General features: G+C 40.2%; 1 protein-coding gene across 1 annotated transcript in view; it reads left to right on the forward strand.

Moving 5' to 3' along the window:
• The window catches only part of LOC117332778 (TBCC domain-containing protein 1-like), a gene marked incomplete in the record, with an annotated part of 26,734 nt that extends 3,832 nt beyond the window's left edge, over positions 1-22,902 (forward strand). Inside the window, 8 exon segments of the mRNA XM_033891810.1 lie at positions 9,476-9,566; positions 14,365-14,413; positions 14,688-14,767; positions 15,988-16,110; positions 17,734-17,909; positions 19,480-19,577; positions 21,188-21,337; positions 21,816-22,902. Coding sequence (XP_033747701.1) covers positions 9,476-9,566; positions 14,365-14,413; positions 14,688-14,767; positions 15,988-16,110; positions 17,734-17,909; positions 19,480-19,577; positions 21,188-21,337; positions 21,816-21,893 — 845 coding nt within the window.
• Positions 22,903-23,422: the final 520 nt, after the last annotated feature.

Consider the following 23,422-nt stretch of genomic DNA (forward strand, 5'->3'; position numbering starts at 1 on the left):
TTTTTTTATTTATTATGACACCATTGAGTATTTATGACGTCATAGATACCATCTGATGACGTCATAGTTACTGATGACGTCATGGTAACTATGACGTCATATTACAAGGCTAAATTTGATAGTTGTATAGTATTTTTTGCTTGATTACATGCACAGAGACTCAAAGTACCACATTCAACTCAAAACACAACTTTATTCAAGAGATATACAGAATTATGGGAGTTTTCATCTTTAAAATTACCTCCCCTTATTACTGGATTGGGAGAAAAAGTTGTCAAAATACACCTCTCAGGGAAATCAGCAATACTCGGTGACTATTAAAGATACACAGTAACCCGATATGTCGTTTTGTTCGTCGGAACATATTCTAGACATTCATGGGTTTTTAGTAAAATTAGAGTTAACAAAAGTGATGTATAAGGTAGCACACCACAGTAAGACAGCCTGGCCATGGGCAATTTTTTTGTTAAGCAAATAACTCCTGTATTATGATATGTATAAAAAATGAAAAAATAAATGTACACTATAATTGGTATATCCAGTATGAAGTAGTACATACAGGCTTCACATTTATTAAAACAAAAATCAATAAATTGGTTCCGGATTTTAAATATCCGGATTTTCCGAACGTGTGTTTACACAGGAAATTTAGTTTCGCCTACAGCGCAAAATGGAAGCCCACAGAAAAGGTAAGATAGCGGAAAAACTTAATTTACAACATATGTCCAAACAAGATTAATTCTGTCTTTGGGATAGAGATATCTAATTTTAAATAGGTTTCAGAAAAAAAATTGTGTAGAGAATTGTGCCATTTTGGGTCAAATATCATAATATTTTGCAATTTTTGAGAATTTTTTAAGCTGTTACCATGGTATTCACAGCTCTAAAAATCACAGAAAATATCAGTTTACTTATCCTTCAGAGCTCTATTAAAATTGCAAATGTTGTACAGATTTCAAATATATATACTTTATTAGAGGTTATATGTAAGGTTAACTGGCAATGTTTACATATCTAAAGCATGTGCCATATTTTTCAGAATTTGGCATTTTTACTGTACACTGCTACCTTATAAGGGCTGAAAAATGTTATTTTTTGGAAATTGTGCTTAATTATGCTTGATTAAGCTTCATTTTAGTTCATTATTGCTCAAAAATGCATAAAAACAATTTAAAACTTGTTTATTATCAGGCTTGTCATATTAGAGGAATCAAGGGAGGTAACTCGCATATTTACCCATTTTAAGGGTGGATTAATTAAGCATAATGTTAATGAGTCAGTGTAAATTGAAAAGATATTCTATGTTTTATAACAAACCCAAAATAACTTATTGGGTATCTAACAAACCATATAGACTGAATTCTGGTTTGTTTTACCTGATTTATTACCCCGTATCCATGGAAACTATTACAGTAAGTGTTATTTTTTGAAATATTTGGTGAAACCATTATTTTCAATTTATTTATACATTGGTAAGCATGTAATTTCAATTGATGGAGTGTACGGTTGATACAATATTGTCAATTATTGTCACTTCCTTCGGTAAAGCAGAAAAAATAGCATTTTCCGCATAAAATGGGATCAGCGGACACTTTCATATGATCATTGGTACATATCTGAATTACCGGGGTGGAAACAGATGACTGTGATGTCATAGGCATGACATTTTGAAATCTTGGATGTCATGTCATGATTTATCAGTTAGAATATTGCATGTGTTGCTAAGCTGAGGTTTGGAAAGGAATTTGGTTATTTATTATGACACCATTGAGTATTTATGACGTCATAGATACCATCTGATGACGTCATAGTTACTGATGACGTCATGGTAACTATGACGTCATATTACAAGGCTAAATTTGATAGTTGTATAGTATTTTTTGCTTGATTACATGCACAGAGACTCAAAGTACCACATTCAACTCAAAACACAACTTTATTCAAGAGATATACAGAATTATGGGAGTTTTCATCTTTAAAATTACCTCCCCTTATTACTGGATTGGGAGAAAAAGTTGTCAAAATACACCTCTCAGGGAAATCAGCAATACTCGGTGACTATTAAAGATACACAGTAACCCGATATGTCATTTTGTTCGTCGGAACATATTCTAGACATTCATGGGGTTTTTAGTAAAATTAGAGTTAACAAAAGTGATGTATAAGGTAGCACACCACAGTAAGACAGCCTGGCCATGGGCAATTTTTTTGTTAAGCAAATAACTCCTGTATTATGATATGTATAAAAAATGAAAAAATAAATGTACACTATAATTGGTATATCCAGTATGAAGTAGTACATACAGGCTTCACATTTATTAAAACAAAAATCAATAAATTGGTTCCGGATTTTAAATATCCGGATTTTCCGAACGTGTGTTTACACAGGAAATTTAGTTTCGCCTACAGCGCAAAATGGAAGCCCACAGAAAAGGTAAGATAGCGGAAAAACTTAATTTACAACATATGTCCAAACAAGATTAATTCTGTCTTTGGGATAGAGATATCTAATTTTAAATAGGTTTCAGAAAAAAAATTGTGTAGAGAATTGTGCCATTTTGGGTCAAATATCATAATATTTTGCAATTTTTGAGAATTTTTTAAGCTGTTACCATGGTATTCACAGCTCTAAAAATCACAGAAAATATCAGTTTACTTATCCTTCAGAGCTCTATTAAAATTGCAAATGTTGTACAGATTTCAAATATATATACTTTATTAGAGGTTATATGTAAGGTTAACTGGCAATGTTTACATATCTAAAGCATGTGCCATATTTTCAGAATTTGGCATTTTTACTGTACACTGCTACCTAAGTGTAGTGTGATCATTTAACAGTCGTCGTACAGGAGGGGAACGCTACAGTAGACTAAGTGTAGTGTGATCATTTAACAGTCGTCGTACAGGAGGGGAACGCTACAGTAGACTAAGTGTAGTGTGATCATTTAACAGTCGTCGTACAGGAGGGGAACGTTACAGTAGACTAAGTGTAGTGTGATCATTTAACAGTCGTCGTACAGGAGGGGAACGTTACAGTAGACTAAGTGTAGTGTGATCATTTAACAGTCGTCGTACAGGAGGGGAACGTTACAGTAGACTAAGTGTAGTGTGATCATTTAACAGTCGTCGTACAGGAGGGGAACGTTACAGTAGACTAAGTGTAGTGTGATCATTTAACAGTCGTCGTACAGGAGGGGAACGTTACAGTAGACTAAGTGTAGTGTGATCATTTAACAGTCGTCGTACAGGAGGGGAACGTTACAGTAGACTAAGTGTAGTGTGATCATTTAACAGTCGTCGTACAGGAGGGGAACGTTACAGTAGACTAAGTGTAGTGTGATCATTTAACAGTCGTCGTACAGGAGGGGAACGTTACAGTAGACTAAGTGTAGTGTGATCATTTAACAGTCGTCGTACAGGAGGGGAACGTTACAGTAGACTAAGTGTAGTGTGATCATTTAACAGTCGTCGTACAGGAGGGGAACGTTACAGTAGACTAAGTGTAGTGTGATCATTTAACAGTCGTCGTACAGGAGGGGAACGTACAGTAGACTAAGTGTAGTGTGATCATTTAACAGTCGTCGTACAGGAGGGGAAACGTACAGTAGACTAAGTGTAGTGTGATCATTTAACAGTCGTCGTACAGGAGGGGAACACTACAGTAGACTAAGTGTAGTGTGATCATTTAACAGTCGTCGTACAGGAGGGGAACGTTACAGTAGACTAAGTGTAGTGTGATCATTTAACAGTCGTCGTACAGGAGGGGAACACTACAGTAGACTAAGTGTAGTGTGATCATTTAACAGTCGTCGTACAGGAGGGGAACGTTACAGTAGACTAAGTGTAGTGTGATCATTTAACAGTCGTCGTACAGGAGGGGAACGTTACAGTAGACTAAGTGTAGTGTGATCATTTAACAGTCGTCGTACAGGAGGGGAACGTTACAGTAGACTAAGTGTAGTGTGATCATTTAACAGTCGTCGTACAGGAGGGGAACGTTACAGTAGACTAAGTGTAGTGTGATCATTTAACAGTCGTCGTACAGGAGGGGAACGTTACAGTAGACTAAGTGTAGTGTGATCATTTAACAGTCGTCGTACAGGAGGGGAACGTTACAGTAGACTAAGTGTAGTGTGATCATTTAACAGTCGTCGTACAGGAGGGGAACGTTACAGTAGACTAAGTGTAGTGTGATCATTTAACAGTCGTCGTACAGGAGGGGAACGTTACAGTAGACTAAGTGTAGTGTGATCATTTAACAGTCGTCGTACAGGAGGGGAACGTTACAGTAGACTAAGTGTAGTGTGATCATTTAACAGTCGTCGTACAGGAGGGGAACGTTACAGTAGACTAAGTGTAGTGTGATCATTTAACAGTCGTCGTACAGGAGGGGAACGTTACAGTAGACTAAGTGTAGTGTGATCATTTAACAGTCGTCGTACAGGAGGGGAACGTTACAGTAGACTAAGTGTAGTGTGATCATTTAACAGTCGTCGTACAGGAGGGGAACGTTACAGTAGACTAAGTGTAGTGTGATCATTTAACAGTCGTCGTACAGGAGGGGAACGTTACAGTAGACTAAGTGTAGTGTGATCATTTAACAGTCGTCGTACAGGAGGGGAACGTTACAGTAGACTAAGTGTAGTGTGATCATTTAACAGTCGTCGTACAGGAGGGGAACGTTACAGTAGACTAAGTGTAGTGTGATCATTTAACAGTCGTCGTACAGGAGGGGAACGTTACAGTAGACTAAGTGTAGTGTGATCATTTAACAGTCGTCGTACAGGAGGGGAACGTTACAGTAGACTAAGTGTAGTGTGATCATTTAACAGTCGTCGTACAGGAGGGGAACGTTACAGTAGACTAAGTGTAGTGTGATCATTTAACAGTCGTCGTACAGGAGGGGAACGTTACAGTAGACTAAGTGTAGTGTGATCATTTAACAGTCGTCGTACAGGAGGGGAACGTTACAGTAGACTAAGTGTAGTGTGATCATTTAACAGTCGTCGTACAGGAGGGGAACGTTACAGTAGACTAAGTGTAGTGTGATCATTTAACAGTCGTCGTACAGGAGGGGAACGTTACAGTAGACTAAGTGTAGTGTGATCATTTAACAGTCGTCGTACAGGAGGGGAACGTTACAGTAGACTAAGTGTAGTGTGATCATTTAACAGTCGTCGTACAGGAGGGGAACGTTACAGTAGACTAAGTGTAGTGTGATCATTTAACAGTCGTCGTACAGGAGGGGAACGTTACAGTAGACTAAGTGTAGTGTGATCATTTAACAGTCGTCGTACAGGAGGGGAACGTTACAGTAGACTAAGTGTAGTGTGATCATTTAACAGTCGTCGTACAGGAGGGGAACGTTACAGTAGACTAAGTGTAGTGTGATCATTTAACAGTCGTCGTACAGGAGGGGAACGTTACAGTAGACTAAGTGTAGTGTGATCATTTAACAGTCGTCGTACAGGAGGGGAACGTTACAGTAGACTAAGTGTAGTGTGATCATTTAACAGTCGTCGTACAGGAGGGGAACGTTACAGTAGACTAAGTGTAGTGTGATCATTTAACAGTCGTCGTACAGGGAGGGGAACGTTACAGTAGACTAAGTGTAGTGTGATCATTTAACAGTCGTCGTACAGGAGGGGAACGTTACAGTAGACTAAGTGTAGTGTGATCATTTAACAGTCGTCGTACAGGAGGGGAACGTTACAGTAGACTAAGTGTAGTGTGATCATTTAACAGTCGTCGTACAGGAGGGGAACGTTACAGTAGACTAAGTGTAGTGTGATCATTTAACAGTCGTCGTACAGGAGGGGAACACTACAGTAGACTAAGTGTAGTGTGATCATTTAACAGTCGTCGTACAGGAGGGGAACACTACAGTAGACTAAGTGTAGTGTGATCATTTAACAGTCGTCGTACAGGAGGGGAACGCTACAGTAGACTAAGTGTAGTGTGATGATTTAACAGTCGTCGTACAGGAGGGGCACGTACAGTAGACTAAGTGTAGTGTGATCATTTAACAGTCGTCGTACAGGAGGGGAACGTTACAGTAGACTAAGTGTAGTGTGATCATTTAACAGTCGTCGTACAGGAGGGGAACGTTACAGTAGACTAAGTGTAGTGTGATCATTTAACAGTCGTCGTACAGGAGGGGAACGTTACAGTAGACTAAGTGTAGTGTGATCATTTAACAGTCGTCGTACAGGAGGGGAACGTTACAGTAGACTAAGTGTAGTGTGATCATTTAACAGTCGTCGTACAGGAGGGGAACGTTACAGTAGACTAAGTGTAGTGTGATCATTTAACAGTCGTCGTACAGGAGGGGAACGTTACAGTAGACTAAGTGTAGTGTGATCATTTAACAGTCGTCGTACAGGAGGGGAACGTTACAGTAGACTAAGTGTAGTGTGATCATTTAACAGTCGTCGTACAGGAGGGGAACGTTACAGTAGACTAAGTGTAGTGTGATCATTTAACAGTCGTCGTACAGGAGGGGAACGTTACAGTAGACTAAGTGTAGTGTGATCATTTAACAGTCGTCGTACAGGAGGGGAACGTTACAGTAGACTAAGTGTAGTGTGATCATTTAACAGTCGTCGTACAGGAGGGGAACGTTACAGTAGACTAAGTGTAGTGTGATCATTTAACAGTCGTCGTACAGGAGGGGAACGTTACAGTAGACTAAGTGTAGTGTGATCATTTAACAGTCGTCGTACAGGAGGGGAACGTTACAGTAGACTAAGTGTAGTGTGACCATTTAACAGTCGTCGTACAGGAGGGGGACGTTACAGTAGACTAAGTGTAGTGTGATCATTTAACAGTCGTCGTACAGGAGGGGAACGTACAGTAGACTAAGTGTAGTGTGATCATTTAACAGTCGTCGTACAGGAGGGGAACGTTACAGTAGACTAAGTGTAGTGTGATCATTTAACAGTCGTCGTACAGGAGGGGGACGTTACAGTAGACTAAGTGTAGTGTGATCATTTAACAGTCGTCGTACAGGAGGGGAACGTTACAGTAGACTAAGTGTAGTGTGATCATTTAACAGTCGTCGTACAGGAGGGGAACGTTACAGTAGACTAAGTGTAGTGTGATCATTTAACAGTCGTCGTACAGGAGGGGAACGTTACAGTAGACTAAGTGTAGTGTGATCATTTAACAGTCGTCGTACAGGAGGGGAACGTTACAGTAGACTAAGTGTAGTGTGATCATTTAACAGTCGTCGTACAGGAGGGGAACGTTACAGTAGACTAAGTGTAGTGTGATCATTTAACAGTCGTCGTACAGGAGGGGAACGTTACAGTAGACTAAGTGTAGTGTGATCATTTAACAGTCGTCGTACAGGAGGGGGACGTTACAGTAGACTAAGTGTAGTGTGATCATTTAACAGTCGTCGTACAGGAGGGGGGACGTTACAGTAGACTAAGTGTAGTGTGATCATTTAACAGTCGTCGTACAGGAGGGGGGACGTTACAGTAGACTAAGTGTAGTGTGATCATTTAACAGTCGTCGTACAGGAGGGGAACGTTACAGTAGACTAAGTGTAGTGTGATCATTTAACAGTCGTCGTACAGGAGGGGAACGTTACAGTAGACTAAGTGTAGTGTGATCATTTAACAGTCGTCGTACAGGAGGGGGACGTTACAGTAGACTAAGTGTAGTGTGATCATTTAACAGTCGTCGTACAGGAGGGGAACGTTACAGTAGACTAAGTGTAGTGTGATCATTTAACAGTCGTCGTACAGGAGGGGAACGTTACAGTAGACTAAGTGTAGTGTGATCATTTAACAGTCGTCGTACAGGAGGGGAACGTTACAGTAGACTAAGTGTAGTGTGATCATTTAACAGTCGTCGTACAGGAGGGGGACGTTACAGTAGACTAAGTGTAGTGAAATCACTTAGTTATTTGTCCGTGTTCGGTGAAAGCTGGGGGGAGTATAGGTTTCCTCCCCGTCTGTCCGTCCATCTGTCTGTCCATCTGTTAGTCCGTTACTTTGTTTTTCCGCCCTTTCTTCTGCCATTCTTCAAGATATATTGGTGAAAGTTGGTATGTAAGTTCAATATTGGCTGCTACAGATCAGTTTGGAGTTTCAGGGTTTTTGGGTCAAGGTCACTGTTACTATTTTTAGCAGGGGCTGATAGGGAACTTGTATTGTTTTAGCAATACTCTCAGAATGCTTTGTTACTCTTGCCGTACTAGAAAATAAACTGATATTAATTTATCGTAATTTAGGAACAACAAAGTGATGAATTTTTAGAACTACCGACTATCTTCAGATTGATTTCAAATATCATTTATGCTCCTGTAACACATTTATATATTTGAAAGCAGACAAGTTAGTCCGGTTTCTTCTTGATTATGACTTCTGCTTCCGTTTTAAAACTCGGAAAGTCGCTGAAAAAAGTCGCTTTTCAGCATTTGGGACACGGAAATGATGGTCGTTAGTCGTGTCTGACAGGTAGTCGCTTAATTCAGGTCACTAGTATAGTAAATAACGTTGGGAGGAAAAAATACGGTCGCATATGAGAGGGAGTCGTTTAATTCAGGTGGTCGCTAAGGCAGGTTTGACTGTACATGTATCATAAAATTAGAATTTAAAGTGTGAAAAATACTCATGTTTTTTTCCATCAAATTAACAAAATACTTTAGAGAGGAAAGTGGTACAATTTTGTAGAGTATTATATCAGTTAATGATTTTATGAAAAAAATACATCATTAAAAGGGAAATCTAGTGAGCTAAATATGATCTTGTTAAAATGGAATAAATTATTTAATTATTACAAAGGAAAAGTGGGAGCCTGTGTGCTGTGATGTATCCAACTGACCGAGGCAGTATTCTATAGCTACCCCTCCATATGTCCGTGACTTTTTCGCAGCTCTGATTGGTTGACTGTTCACACATTAACTGTGAATAAAACCTTTTTTCTATTTCAGATAAAACGAATATTTTCATTACGTCTGCTACAGACATGGATAAAGGACTCGTTAATGCCAAATCCTTTTGGAATATCATCTTGTATAGCGAGCGGACGGCGCCTCTCTTGGCCTATGGCTGGTAATGATTCCTCTGTTAGGTGTAGTGAAGTCGAGGAAGTTTTGACCTGTTACTTTAATAAAATGTTATCTGTTGTCTGTTGTTGTACTTGTAATAACATTCAATTTTGATGAAACTTTGCCTGAATCCTTCATGATCATAACTAGAACGGAAAAAATTCAACTTCATAACATATAATTGTTGTTCTTTCAAAGGCATTATATTGCCAAAGGTTAGTGAACATTTGATTTCAGTCTAGTTATTTTACCTGTATTTTACCCATATTTTACCTACATTTTACCTGTATTTTACCTGCATTTCACCTGCACATTACCTGTATTTTACCTGCATTTCACCTGTATTTTACCTGCATTTTACCTGTATTTTACCTGCATTTTACCTGCATTTTACCTCAGATTACATGATCATTACAGGTGAGGACAAGGATAATAAGTCGGATCAGGTGACAAAGCGCGGGAAAATAGCAACCAATGCTCATGCAGTTCCCAAGGGCCATGTCAAAGGGTAGGTCAAAGGTTATGTCAAAGGGTAGGTCATAGGTTATGTCAAAGGGTAGGTCAAATGGTAAGTTTAAGGTTAACTCAAAGGGTAGTTGTGCATGTATAATTTTAGATTGATAAAAAAAAAGACTGAAAAAAAAATGGCCAACTGGTGGCTACCAAGTATTTTGAATTTTGACAGTTGAAGTTTGTTATCACTATTTCTCAGAAAGTTCTTCGTGGATCTTTGTTAAGTTTTGTATGTTGGTTCACCTTGATGTCTAGTTGTACGTGTTGAACATGGAGACTGATTGCATAACAAAATGGCCGACAGGTGGCTGTCTCGGATTTTGACATTTGAAGTTCGTTATCACTTTTTTTCTTTAGAAGTACTGGAAGGATATTTCTCAAACCTGATGTGTAAGTTCCACTTAGTCCCGAGTTTTGCCCATTTAATTTTGAGTTTGATTTGAAAACAAAATGGCTGACCATACAGGCGATCTTTGATTTGGCAGATGAAGGATTGTGTTTGTAGGTTAGCCCCTCTAGGATTGTGTTTGAGGGTTAGCCCCTCTAGGATTGTGTTTGTAGACTAGCCCCTCTAGGATTGTGTTTGTAGAGTAGCCCCTCTAGGATTGTGTTTGTAGGTTAGCCCCTCTAGGATTGTGTTTGTAGATTAGCCCCTCTAGGATTGTGTTTGTAGGTTAGCCCCTCTAGGATTGTGTTTGTAGAGTAGCCCCTCTAGGATTGTGTTTGTAGGTTAGCCCCTCTAGGATTGTGTTTGTAGACTAGCCCCTCTAGGATTGTGTTTGTAGGTTAGCCCCTCTAGGATTGTGTTTGTAGGTTAACCCCTCTAGGATTGTGTTTGTAGGTTAACCCCTCTAGGATTGTGTTTGTAGATTAGCCCCTCTAGGATTGTGTTTGTAGATTAGCCCCTCTAGGATTGTGTTTGTAGATTAGCCCCTCTAGGATTGTGTTTGTAGGTTAGCCCCTCTAGGATTGTGTTTGTAGGTTAACCCCTCTAGGATTGTGTTTGTAGGTTAACCCCTCTAGGATTGTGTTTGTAGGTTAGCCCCTCTAGGATTGTGTTTGTAGGTTAGCCCCTCTAGGACTGTGTTTGTAGGTTAGCCCCTCTAGGATTGTGTTTGTAGGTTAGCCCCTCTAGGATTGTGTTTGTAGATTAGCCCCTCTAGGACTGTGTTTGTAGGTTAGCCCCTCTAGGACTGTGTTTGTAGGTTAGCCCCTCTAGGATTGTGTTTGTAGATTAGCCCCTCTAGGACTGTGTTTGTAGGTTAGCCCCTCTAGGATTGTGTTTGTAGGTTAGCCCCTCTAGGATTGTGTTTGTAGACTAGCCCCTCTAGGATTGTGTTTGTAGGTTAGCCCCTCTAGGATTGTGTTTGTAGGTTAGCCCCTCTAGGATTGTGTTTGTAGGTTAGCCCCTCTAGGATTGTGTTTGTAGGTTAGCCCCTCTAGGATTGTGTTTGTAGGTTAGCCCCTCTAGGATTGTGTTTGTAGGTTAGCCCCTCTAGGATTGTGTTTGTAGGTTAGCCCCTCTAGGATTGTGTTTGTAGGTTAGCCCCTCTAGGATTGTGTTTGTAGATTAGCCCCTCTAGGATTGTGTTTGTAGAGTAGCCCCTCTAGGATTGTGTTTGTAGAGTAGCCCCTCTAGGATTGTGTTTGTAGATTAGCCCCTCTAGGATTGTGTTTGTAGACTAGCCCCTCTAGGATTGTGTTTGTAGGTTAACCCCTCTAGGATTGTGTTTGTAGGTTAACCCCTCTAGGACTGTGTTTGTAGGTTAGCCCCTCTAGGATTGTGTTTGTAGGTTAGCCCCTCTAGGATTGTGTTTGTAGGTTAGCCCCTCTAGGATTGTGTTTGTAGGTTAGCCCCTCTAGGATTGTGTTTGTAGGTTAGCCCCTCTAGGACTGTGTTTGTAGGTTAGCCCCTCTAGGATTGTGTTTGTAGACTAGCCCCTCTAGGATTGTGTTTGTAGAGTAGCCCCTCTAGGATTGTGTTTGTAGGTTAGCCCCTCTAGGATTGTGTTTGTAGGTTAGCCCCTCTAGGATTGTGTTTGTAGACTAGCCCCTCTAGGATTGTGTTTGTAGGTTAGCCCCTCTAGGATTGTGTTTGTAGGTTAGCCCCTCTAGGATTGTGTTTGTAGGTTAGCCCCTCTAGGATTGTGTTTGTAGACTAGCCCCTCTAGGATTGTGTTTGTAGGTTAACCCCTCTAGGATTGTGTTTGTAGGTTAGCCCCTCTAGGATTGTGTTTGTAGGTTAGCCCCTCTAGGATTGTGTTTGTAGGTTAGCCCCTCTAGGATTGTGTTTGTAGGTTAGCCCCTCTAGGATTGTGTTTGTAGGTTAGCCCCTCTAGGATTGTGTTTGTAGGTTAGCCCCTCTAGGACTGTGTTTGTAGACTAGCCCCTCTAGGATTGTGTTTGTAGGTTAGCCCCTCTAGGATTGTGTTTGTAGGTTAGCCCCTCTAGGATTGTGTTTGTAGATTAGCCCCTCTAGGATTGTGTTTGTAGAGTAGCCCCTCTAGGATTGTGTTTGTAGAGTAGCCCCTCTAGGATTGTGTTTGTAGGTTAACCCCTCTAGGATTGCGTTTGTAGATTAGCCCCTCTAGGATTGTGTTTGTAGGTTAACCCCTCTAGGATTGTGTTTGTAGGTTAGCACCTCTAGGATTGTGTTTGTAGGTTAACCCCTCTAGGATTGTGTTTGTAGGTTAGCACCTCTAGGATTGTGTTTGTAGGTTAGCACCTCTAGGATTGTGTTTGTAGGTTAGCACCTCTAGGATTGTGTTTGTAGATTAGCCCCTCTAGGATTGTGTTTGTAGGTTAGCACCTCTAGGATTGTGTTTGTAGGTTAGCACCTCTAGGATTGTGTTTGTAGGTTAGCCCCTCTACGATTGTGTTTGTAGGTTAGCCCCTCTAGGATTGTGTTTGTAGGTTAGCCCCTCTAGGATTGTGTTTATAGGTTAGCCCCTCTAGGATTGTGTTTGTAGGTTAGCCCCTCTAGGATTGTGTTTTTAGGTTAGCCCCTCTAGGATTGTGTTTGTAGGTTAGCCCCTCTAGGATTGTGTTTGTAGATTAGCCCCTCTAGGATTGTGTTTGTAGGTTAGCCCCTCTAGGATTGTGTTTGTAGGTTATAGCCCCTCTAGGATTGTGTTTGTAGGTTAGCCCCTCTAGGATTGTGTTTGTAGGTTAGCCCCTCTAGGATTGTGTTTGTAGACTAGCCCCTCTAGGATTGTGTTTGTAGATTAGCCCCTCTAGGATTGTGTTTGTAGGTTAGCCCCTCTAGGATTGTGTTTGTAGGTTAGCCCCTCTAGGATTGTGTTTGTAGGTTAGCCCCTCTAGGATTGTGTTTGTAGATTAGCCCCTCTAGGATTGTGTTTGTAGAGTAGCCCCTCTAGGATTGTGTTTGTAGATTAGCCCCTCTAGGATTGTGTTTGTAGGTTAGCCCCTCTAGGATTGTGTTTGTAGGTTAGCCCCTCTAGGATTGTGTTTGTAGGTTAGCCCCTCTAGGATTGTGTTTGTAGACTAGCCCCTCTAGGATTGTGTTTGTAGGTTAGCCCCTCTAGGATTGTGTTTGTAGGTTAGCCCCTCTAGGATTGTGTTTGTAGGTTAGCCCCTCTAGGATTGTGTTTGTAGACTAGCCCCTCTAGGATTGTGTTTGTAGGTTAGCCCCTCTAGGATTGTGTTTGTAGGTTAGCCCCTCTAGGATTGTGTTTGTAGGTTCCCCTTGTTATTAAATAATTGAAAAGCAAAAGGGGACAGAAGGGAAAAGTGGAGGAAAGATCAATCCTACTTTTAACCAGTAAAGTGTATTAAATGGTGGGCGCCAAGATCCATCTCGGATCCCTTGTTCATCATGTACCTAACCTGCTTCTTTTTCTAGGGAATGTTTCAAAAGTATTGTTCCTATATTTTTCTGGGTTGTATTCTTTTTATAAACTCTTCAAATTTGATGGGAGTATTATAGTATGGCGTCTGCCGTCTGTCTGACATAAACTTTTTATCAATACTTGTTGATATGAATTAAGTCAGACATGTTGGATACTTGTTGATATGAATTAAGTCAGACATGTTTGATACTTGTTGATATCTAGTCAGACGTGTTTGATACTTGTTGGTATGAAGTCAGACATATTGGATACTTGTTGATAAGAAGTCAGACGTGTTTGATACTTGTTGGGATGAAGTCAGACATGTTGGATACTTGTTGATATCTAGTCAGACGTGTTTGATACTTGTTGGTATGAAGTCAGACATGTTGGATACTTGTTGATATCTAGTCAGACATGTTGGATACTTGTTGATATGAAGTCAGACGTGTTTGATACTTGTTGGTATGAAGTCAGACATATTGGATACTTGTTGATAAGAAGTCAGACGTGTTTGATACTTGTTGGTATGAAGTCAGACATGTTGGATACTTGTTGATATCTAGTCAGACATGTTGGATACTTGTTGGTATGAAGTCAGACGTGTTTGATACTTGTTGATAAGAAGTCAGACGTGTTTGATACTTGTTGATATCTAGTCAGACGTGTTTGATACTTGTTGGTATGAAGTCAGACATATTGGATACTTGTTGATATGAAGTCAGAAGTGTTGGATACTTGTTGATATGAAGTCAGACGTGTTGGATACTTTTTGATATGAAGTCAGACATGTTTGATACTTGTTGATATGAAGTCAGACGTGTTGGATACTTGTTGGTATGAAGTCAGACGTAGATGTTTGTTGAATAATGAATAATTTTGAACCTGTCTATTTCAAAACTGACTTTAAATTGTATCTATTTTGTTTTCCTGTTTTTCTTTCAGGAGCAAAATAATCATAATGAGCCAAGTCAGCAAGCAGACGATATCACGAGTGAGTATTTTTATACCCATAACAAGGTCTCTAGACCATATCTAGTTTGATAGGTGTATCAGGACCATATCTAGTTTGATAGGTGTATCTGGAGATATACCAGAATCAAATTTCTTTACAATCTAATTTTCATTTTATCTCCAGCTGTTCAAAATCAACAAACATGACAAAAACTTACCCAGTCAGGATAAAACTACACCCATTAGCGTCACACATTGCTACAAAGTGTTTTTGTTGTGCTTCAAATAAAATGTAATAATCTTTTGATTTGAAGAGTTCTGGAACACTGGAGAATAGCAGCGTGAAGATACACAGATGTCACTACTCGTACCTGTACCTACTGTCTCCCCTCAGGTAACACAGATGTCGCTACCCCTACCTGTACCTACTGTCTCCCCTCAGGTAACACAGACATCACTACCCCTACCTGTACCTACTGTCTCCCCTCAGGTAACACAGATGTCACTACCCCTACCTGTACCTACTGTCTCCCCTCAGGTAACACAGATGTCACTACCCCTACCTGTACCTACTGTCTCCCCTCAGGTAACACAGATGTCACTACCCCTACCTGTATCTACTGTCTCCCCTCAGGTAACACAGATGTCACTACCCCTACCTGTACCTACTGTCTCCCCTCAGGTAACACAGATGTCACTACCCCTACCTGTATCTACCGTCTCCCCTCAGGTAACACAGACGTCACTACCCCTACCTGTACCTACTATCTCCCCTCAGGTAACACAGATGTCACTACCCCTACCTGTACCTACTATCTCCCCTCAGGTAACACAGACGTCACTACGCCTACCTGTACCTACTATCTCCCCTCAGGTAACACAGACGTCACTACTCCTACCTGTACCTACTGTTTTCCCTCAGGTAACACAGATGTCACTACCCCTACCTGTACCTACTGTCTCCCCTCAGGTAACACAGACGTCACTACCCCTACCTGTACCTACTGTCTCCCCTCAGGTAACACAGACGTCACTACCCCTACCTGTACCTACTGTTTTCCCTCAGGTAACACAGATGTCACTACCCCTACCTGTACCTACTGTCTCCCCTCAGGTAACACAGACGTCACTACCCCTACCTGTACCTACTGTCTCCCCTCAGGTAACACAGATGTCACTACCCCTACCTGTATCTACTGTCTCCCCTCAGGTAACACAGACGTCACTACTCCTACCTGTACCTACTGTTTTCCCTCAGGTAACACAGATGTCACTACCCCTACCTGTATTTACTGTCTCCCCTCAGGTAACACAGACGTCACTACCCCTACCTGTATCTACTGTCTCCCCTCAGGTAACACAGACGTCACTACCCCTACCTGTACCTACTGTCTCCCCTCAGGTAACACGGACGTCTCCCCTCAGGTAACACAGACATCATTACCCCTACCTGTATCTACTGTCTCCCCTCAGGTAACACATGAATTTTACATGTCTTTAATGATCTAGTGTCTGAGGTTAATTTTTCATTTATTTTTTATCTAGTATACACACAATCACTTTTACTGTAAATTCACTTGTAATATTTGCTTTTTATAATTGACTGATTTGTAGGTCGGTGACCATTGAGAAATGTCGTAACTCTACCATTATTCTGGGCCCGGTAGAGACAACAGTTTACCTGAGTCACTGTGAGAAGGTTACTCTGATTGCTCCGTGTCGCTTCCTGATGATAAGGTAAGTCTTGTTACATTCCACCGGTCTACTGGTGTCCCAATGTCGTACATGAAGACCGTCCACTGGTGTCACAGAGTCTTACATTCAGAACATCCATACACACAATCCACATTATTTATCATGGTTTGGAGACTTGTGATTGGCTGTGCCTCCATACACACAATCCACATTATTTATCGTGGTTTGGAGGCTTGTGATTGGCTGTACCTCCATACACACAATCCACATTATTTATTGTGGTTTGGAGACTTGTGATTGGCTGTACTTCCATACACACAATCCACATTATTTATCGTGGTTTGGAGACTTGTGATTGGCTGTACCTCCATACACACAATCCACATTATTAGTCCCCTGCCGTTTGAAAAACGGGGGGACTATAGGTTTACCCTCCGTCCGTCTGTCTGTCTGTCTGTCCGTCTGTCCGTCTGTCTGTCTGTCACGCAATAGTTGTCCGGACAACTCCTTCTAAAGTACTACTCCGATTTTAATGAAACTTGGTATACATGATCAGTATAACATGTAGTTGTGCATCCCACATTTTTTTTTTCGAAAAACCAATTTTCAAAATGGCCGCCGACTTCTCATTGGTTGAGACTTGTCCGGACAACTCCTCCTAAAGTACTACTCCGATGGTAACGAAACTTGGTATACATGATCAGTATAACATGTAGTTGTGCATCCCACATTTTTTGCCCAATTTTCAAAATGGCCGCCGACTTCTCATTGGTTGAGGCTTGTCCGGACAACTCCTTCTAAAGTACTACTCCGATTTTAATGAAACTTGGTATACATGATCAGTATAACATGTAGTTGTGCATCCCACATTTTTTTTTCTCAAAAATTCATTTTTCAAAATGGCTGCCGGCTTCTCATTGGTTGAGGCTTGTCCGGACAACTCCTCCTAAAGTACTACTCCGATTTTAACGAAACTTGGTATACATGATCAGTATAACATGTAGTTGTGCATCCCACTTTTTTTTTTCAAAAATTCATTTTTCAAAATGGCTGCCGGCTTCTCATTGGTTGAGGCTTGTCCGGACAACTCCTCCTAAAGTACTACTCCGATTTTAACGAAACTTGGTAATCATGATCAGTATAACATGTAGTTGTGCATCCTACATTTTTTTTTTCGAGAAACCAATTTTCAAAATGGCCGTCGACTTCTCATTGGTTGAGGCATGTCCGGACAATCCTAAAGTACTACTCCGATTTTAACGAAACTTGGTATACGTGATCAGTATAACACGTAGTTTAAAAAATGGGAAATAAATAGTTGCACTCCTGGTTCAGGCAGGGGACTTTGTATTGCTGTTGCAATACTATCCATCCTTGTTTATCGTGGTTTGAGGCTTGTGATTGGCTGTACCTCCATACACACAATCCACATTATTTATCGTGGTTTGGAGACTTGTGATTGGCTGTACCTCCATACACACAATCCACATTATTTATCATGGTTTGGAGGCTTGTGATTGGCTGTACCTCCATACACACAATCCACATTATTTATTGTGGTTTGGAGACTTGTGATTGGCTGTACCTCCATACACACAATCCACATTATTTATCGTGGTTTGGAGACTTAGTTGTCATTACTTTAGAGATTCTTGTATTTTTCAGTGGAAGTACGCTGTGCAACTTGCACTTGATGACCCCTAGTCGGCCGATGTTACTTGGCGGTAATGACACTATTCTTCTGGCCCCCTATCATACACACTACCCCAGTCTACAGGACCATCTCACAACGGCGGGGCTGTCTGGTGACAGGAACCTGTGGAACCAGCCCCTGTGTGTCGGTAAGTGTGACTCAAGAAACCCAGGGTTACGAAATAAAATGTGTTACACACTTAAAGGAATGGGTACTGTTTGATTCTCATCAAAGGTCAAAATCTTGTCTGAAAGTCACAAGAATTAAGTTATCCAAAGTTTGAACATTAATATAGATTTTGTTTAAAACAGAAAATACTTAAATATAACGGGGACTCTTTGCATGTTAATGGTTTGTCAATATGCTTAGATTTCTTTGTTTGATCAACATCTGTATCACCAATACGCTTGACTTCAACAAGTATGTTCCATACAAGCACATTGCAGACTAAGACCAGTAGAGCTTTCTTAGTGAAAACATGTGTTTAATGTTTGGTAACAAGTTAGAAAAGTATATAATATAGGTTTAAGTTCTCAATCTGTATAAGCATAACTGGCCACATTATTTGATAAAACTTCTTAATTTGATTCTTTGCTTATAAAACAATATACATGTATAATGCTCTTCATTCAGCATTCCTGAGTCCAGCTTCCTTAACAATTCTTATTGCTGTTTCTCATGGATCTTTCTTACATTCCATACGTAGGTTTATGTAGGTTTTCCCATACGTATAGGTTTTCCCATATGTAGGCTTTCCCATACGTATAGGTTTTCCCATATGTAGGTTTTCCCATACGTAGGTTTTCCCATACGTATAGGTTTTCCCATACGTAGGTTTTCCCATACGTATAGGTTTTCCCATATGTAGGTTTTCCCATACGTAGGTTTTCCCATACGTATAGGTTTTCCCATATGTAGGCTTTCCCATACGTATAGGTTTTCCCATACGTATAGGTTTTCCCATACATAGGTTTTCCCATATGTAGGCTTTCCCATACGTATAGGTTTTCCCATACGTATAGGTTTTCCCATACGTAGGTTTTCCCACATGTAGGTTTTCCCATACGTAGGTTTACGTAGGTTTTCCTTGATCCCTAGTTATATGAGACTGATTGGAAAACAATGGCCAGCAAACCATCATTCTGAATTGTGACAGAAAGTTCATTATCAATCTTTCTCAAATTTCACCTAATTAGTTCTCCTTGGTACCTAGTTGTTTTGGACTTCAACATTTTTGAAGATATCAGAGATTTTTCAACTATTCATGAATGGTGTCTGTTAAGGTTGAGATTCACAAATTAATTCCGTCAAGTACACAATAAATCTTATTCATCCGATGTGCAAAACAAAACCAATCTATATATTTTGATTATTTATTGACAAACATTTATATATTTTGATTATTTATCAACAAACATTTGTGAGACGAGCTATGCTACAACAGTTCTTGTTCAGAGAGTTCTTGATGTCTCAGATTTATTATGAAGGTTCCTCTTGTTTCCAAATGATTAAGTGGACGAGGAGAAAAGATCAGACTTACAGAGGTCAAATAAAGGTGATTCAATGGTGGGCGCCAAGATCTCTCTTGTTGGTATTCTTGTTTTCATACATTTAATCGGTTTGTGTTCCTCAGCAATAAGTTATGAAAAAGGACATAACTTGTTTGAGTTTATTGTAGATTTGGACGTTGTGACGTACTGTTGACCGCTTTGTTTTAGGTCCAGAGCACAAAGATGAAACACCGGTGTGGGAACTGTTACCTGTCCAAGAATTCTTCACCTTCAACATTCCATTCCATATGGAGGGCAGCACCACGGTTAGTATAAAAGGAGGAGAACAGAGGTTCTGATGTAAACAGGTTCTGATGTACACAGGTTCTGATGTACACAGGTTCCGATGTACACACGTTGTGATATACACAGGTTCCGATGTACACAGGTTCTGATGTGTACAGGTTTTGATGAACAAAGGTTCTGATGTACACAGGTTCTGATGTACACAGGTTCTATTATACACAGGTTCTATTATACACATGTTTTGATGTACACATGTTCTGATGTACAACGGTTCTGATGTACACAGGTTCTGATGTACACAGGTTTCCATGTACACAGGTTCTGATGTACACAGGTTCTGATGTACACAGGTTCCCATGTACACATGTTCTGATGTACACAGGTTATGATGTACACAGGTTCTGATGTACACAGGTTCTGATGTACACAGGTTCTGATGTACACAGGTTCTAATGTACACAGGTTCGAATGTACACAGGTTCTGATATACACAGGTTCTAATGTACACAGGTTCTGATATACACAGGTTCTAATGTACACAGGTTCTGATGTACACAGGTTCGAATGTACACAGGATCTGATGTACACAGGTTATGATGTACACAGGTTCCGATGTACACAGGTTTTGGTGTACACGTTCTGATATACACAGGTTCTGATGTACACAGGTTCTATTATACACATGTTCTAATGTACACAAGTTCTGATGTACACACGTTCCAATGTATACAGGTTCCCATGAACACAGGTTCTGATGTACACAGGTTCTGATATACACGTTTTGGTGTTTACATGTTCTGATGTACACATGTTCTGATATACACAGGTTCTGATGTACACAGGTTCCGATGTACACAGGTTTTGGTGTTCACAGGTTCCGATGTACACAGGTTTTGGTGTACACATGTTCTGATGTACACAGGTTCTGATATACACAGGCACTGTTGGTCTGTCTGTAGTCTCCTTACCTACCTTGTACACAAGCTGAAACAATGTTAAGATATTGCTGATGAATTAAACCTCCTTCTCTGTTATATTATAACAGAAAACATAAAATCAAGGTCACATTGACCTGTATTTTATAATCCACTGAGCATCAAAAGAAATGTGTAATCAATAAAAATATACTGATTTGTTGGCAAATATGGCTAGTTTAGGGTTTGTATAACTTCTTTGGAAAAATCTACGTTGCTAATAGCTTATTTTACTACCGGTATGTTGATTATTGGAAACTTCACCTGAGACCCAGTTTGGTGACAGTTGACCGACTCTTTTAATTAACCCCTAGGGGTCAATTAGTGTCACTGACCATAGCTAATATGCCCTTTGTTGATTCTGTAAATTGGACAACGTTTTAAGACTTATATACACTCTAATTTTAGTCAGAATTTGAGCCTCAAATTGACGCACGTCATGTCCGAGGGCGAGGTACTTGGGCCAAGCGGGAGAAAACTGGAGAATTTGGTAAAATTCGGGACCCGCGCAGGTCATTAATTTCAAACTGGAGAATTTGATTTTTGAATTGAATATTCGGGAGTCTCCCGCCCAATGCGGGAAACTTTGGCAGGTATGGTGTATGACAGTAGTGGTATCATGTTCTACTGAGTATTAATTCTCCTTTATTATACAGGAAATCCCCGGTGGACTGCCTACAAAATACCAGAAGGCAGTCACTCAGCGTCAGAAAATGATTGACAGCTGGCAGAAAACCGTGAAGGAGGCAGGACTAAGCCGTGAACAACGCAAGGAATTCCAAGCTTTGGTAGAAACAAGATTCCACGTAAGTACAGTGTTCATATGGACTCACAATTGTTTGAATTCTGTGAAATTATAAGATTAGTCATTGTTTATCCAAGACTATTCTATTGAAAGAATAAGATTAGGGTGGGTATACCCTGTCTGTCCATATTAGGGCGGGTAGAGAAGGTGGGTATACCCTGTCTGACCATGATATTAGGGCGGGGAGAGGTGTATGTACCCTGTCTGTCCATATTAGGGCGGGGAGAGGTGTATGTACCCTGTCTGTCCATATTAGGGCGGGGAGAGGTGTATGTACCCTGTCTGTCCATATTAGGGCGGGGAGAGGTGTATGTACCCTGTCTGTCCATATTAGGGCGGGGAGAGAAAGTGGGTAAAGTAGACATCAACGAATAAAGCTTTTAATAAATTGAACATATTTTGATTTCAAATCCAGCCAGGTGAGTAATACCATGTTGTTAAAGTTGTTTGTTTGTTTAAAGGTAGTATCATTGTTGTAGGTGTGGTTGGCTGAAACTGGATACAAACGTGAACTGGATAGTCTTGTAGCTCCACAGCAGTCGGTGACGAAGAAATGATGAAAGTCTTGTGGCTCTGCTTTAGTCAGCAAGTGTCAGCAAGAGAAGCAGGTTGAACTGCAGCATCATAGAGTAAACAAACAGACAGAGTAGTGAAAAAACAAACGGTGGAGTAAACAAACAGACAGTAGTGAAAAAACAAACGGTGGAGTAAACAAACAGACAGTAGTGAAAAAACAAACGGTGGAGTAAACAAACAGACAGTAGTGAAAAAACAAACGGTGGAGTAAACAAACAGACAGAGTAGTGAAAAAACAAACGGTGGAGTAAACAAACTGACAGAGTAGTAAATAAAAAACAAACAATGAGTAAACAAAGCTATGGAGAACTCCAATGTGTCAGACTGACCAGAAAGTTAATTGGCAGATCGTAAAAAACACAATTAGACATCACAGGTCATCTATGTATACCTGTCTATAGAGACCACCCATCTTAGTGTACCTGTCTATAGAGACCACCCGTCTTAGTGTACCTGTCTATAGAGACCATGACAGAAACTGTGTAATACCAGACGTCTGTGTCACCACTAGTCTTAGTGTACCTGTCTATAGAGACCATGACAGTCTGTCACCATCTGTCCTTACGTAACTGTCACTTTGGTGGTCCCTATAGACAGGTTAACTGTAGTCTGTCACCCCTTCTGTACCTAACGGTCACTTTGGTGGTCCCTATAGACAGGTTTTCAGTAACTGTAGTTTTCTGATATTTTGAGGTACCTTACATGAAGTAAAAATCATTCTTATTTTAATACATTATGTATTTCAAATAGTGTATTTGTACAATTCATTTTTGTGAAAGGAAGTTTAAGTTATATATAAAATCCAATGTTAATCCGTCCTATTGTTGTAGATGCTATGTGAGTATGAAGTGAGTAGAGTCGTCTCTATATCCTGGCTCTTTAGTGGCAGAGTAAACTTGTGGTAACGAGTGTGATATCAGTGAAAATGTATTCTCCTACTGACTATATTATGTTTGATCATTAAATGAAATCACATTTTCATTCTTTTTATCTTTGTTTCTTGTTCCTCTATGTATATTTTCTTCCTCTAGAAAATTCCACGAAGATATATTGTGAATTAGTCTTGTGATAGTTAAGACAGTCAAACCCTGAAGAAAAGAATTCAAAGAATTTCTATTTGATACATTTCCCATGAGCGCCCTTGGCCCTCCAGCCCTGCCCCATATTTGATACAAATCTTTTTCCTCGAAATTCAAAGATGGTTCAGACCAAATATAATCAAAACAATAATTATATTCATTTATTTTGGACTAGAGATAATTTCAAGAAATAGATGGAGAATGCTATGTCATGGCGCTCCCCAATCACCTGTATCATACTACCATGTCGCGCCTGTCACCCATGTTGGTATCAAACACCATGAAGTGTCAATCAAACTTATATATTCTCACCAGTCTTTTGTTGATATAATCAGACTAGGGTTGATGTGTCTGAATTTTCCGGGAGTTTTATGAGAGATGACTGCCGAGAGCAGAAGATGGCTGACAGAAATCGGTCACTATAGATAACA

This window comes from Pecten maximus, chromosome 8 (genome assembly GCF_902652985.1).
Source record: "Pecten maximus chromosome 8, xPecMax1.1, whole genome shotgun sequence".
In the NCBI taxonomy this organism is placed as follows: Eukaryota; Metazoa; Mollusca; class Bivalvia; order Pectinida; family Pectinidae; genus Pecten; species Pecten maximus.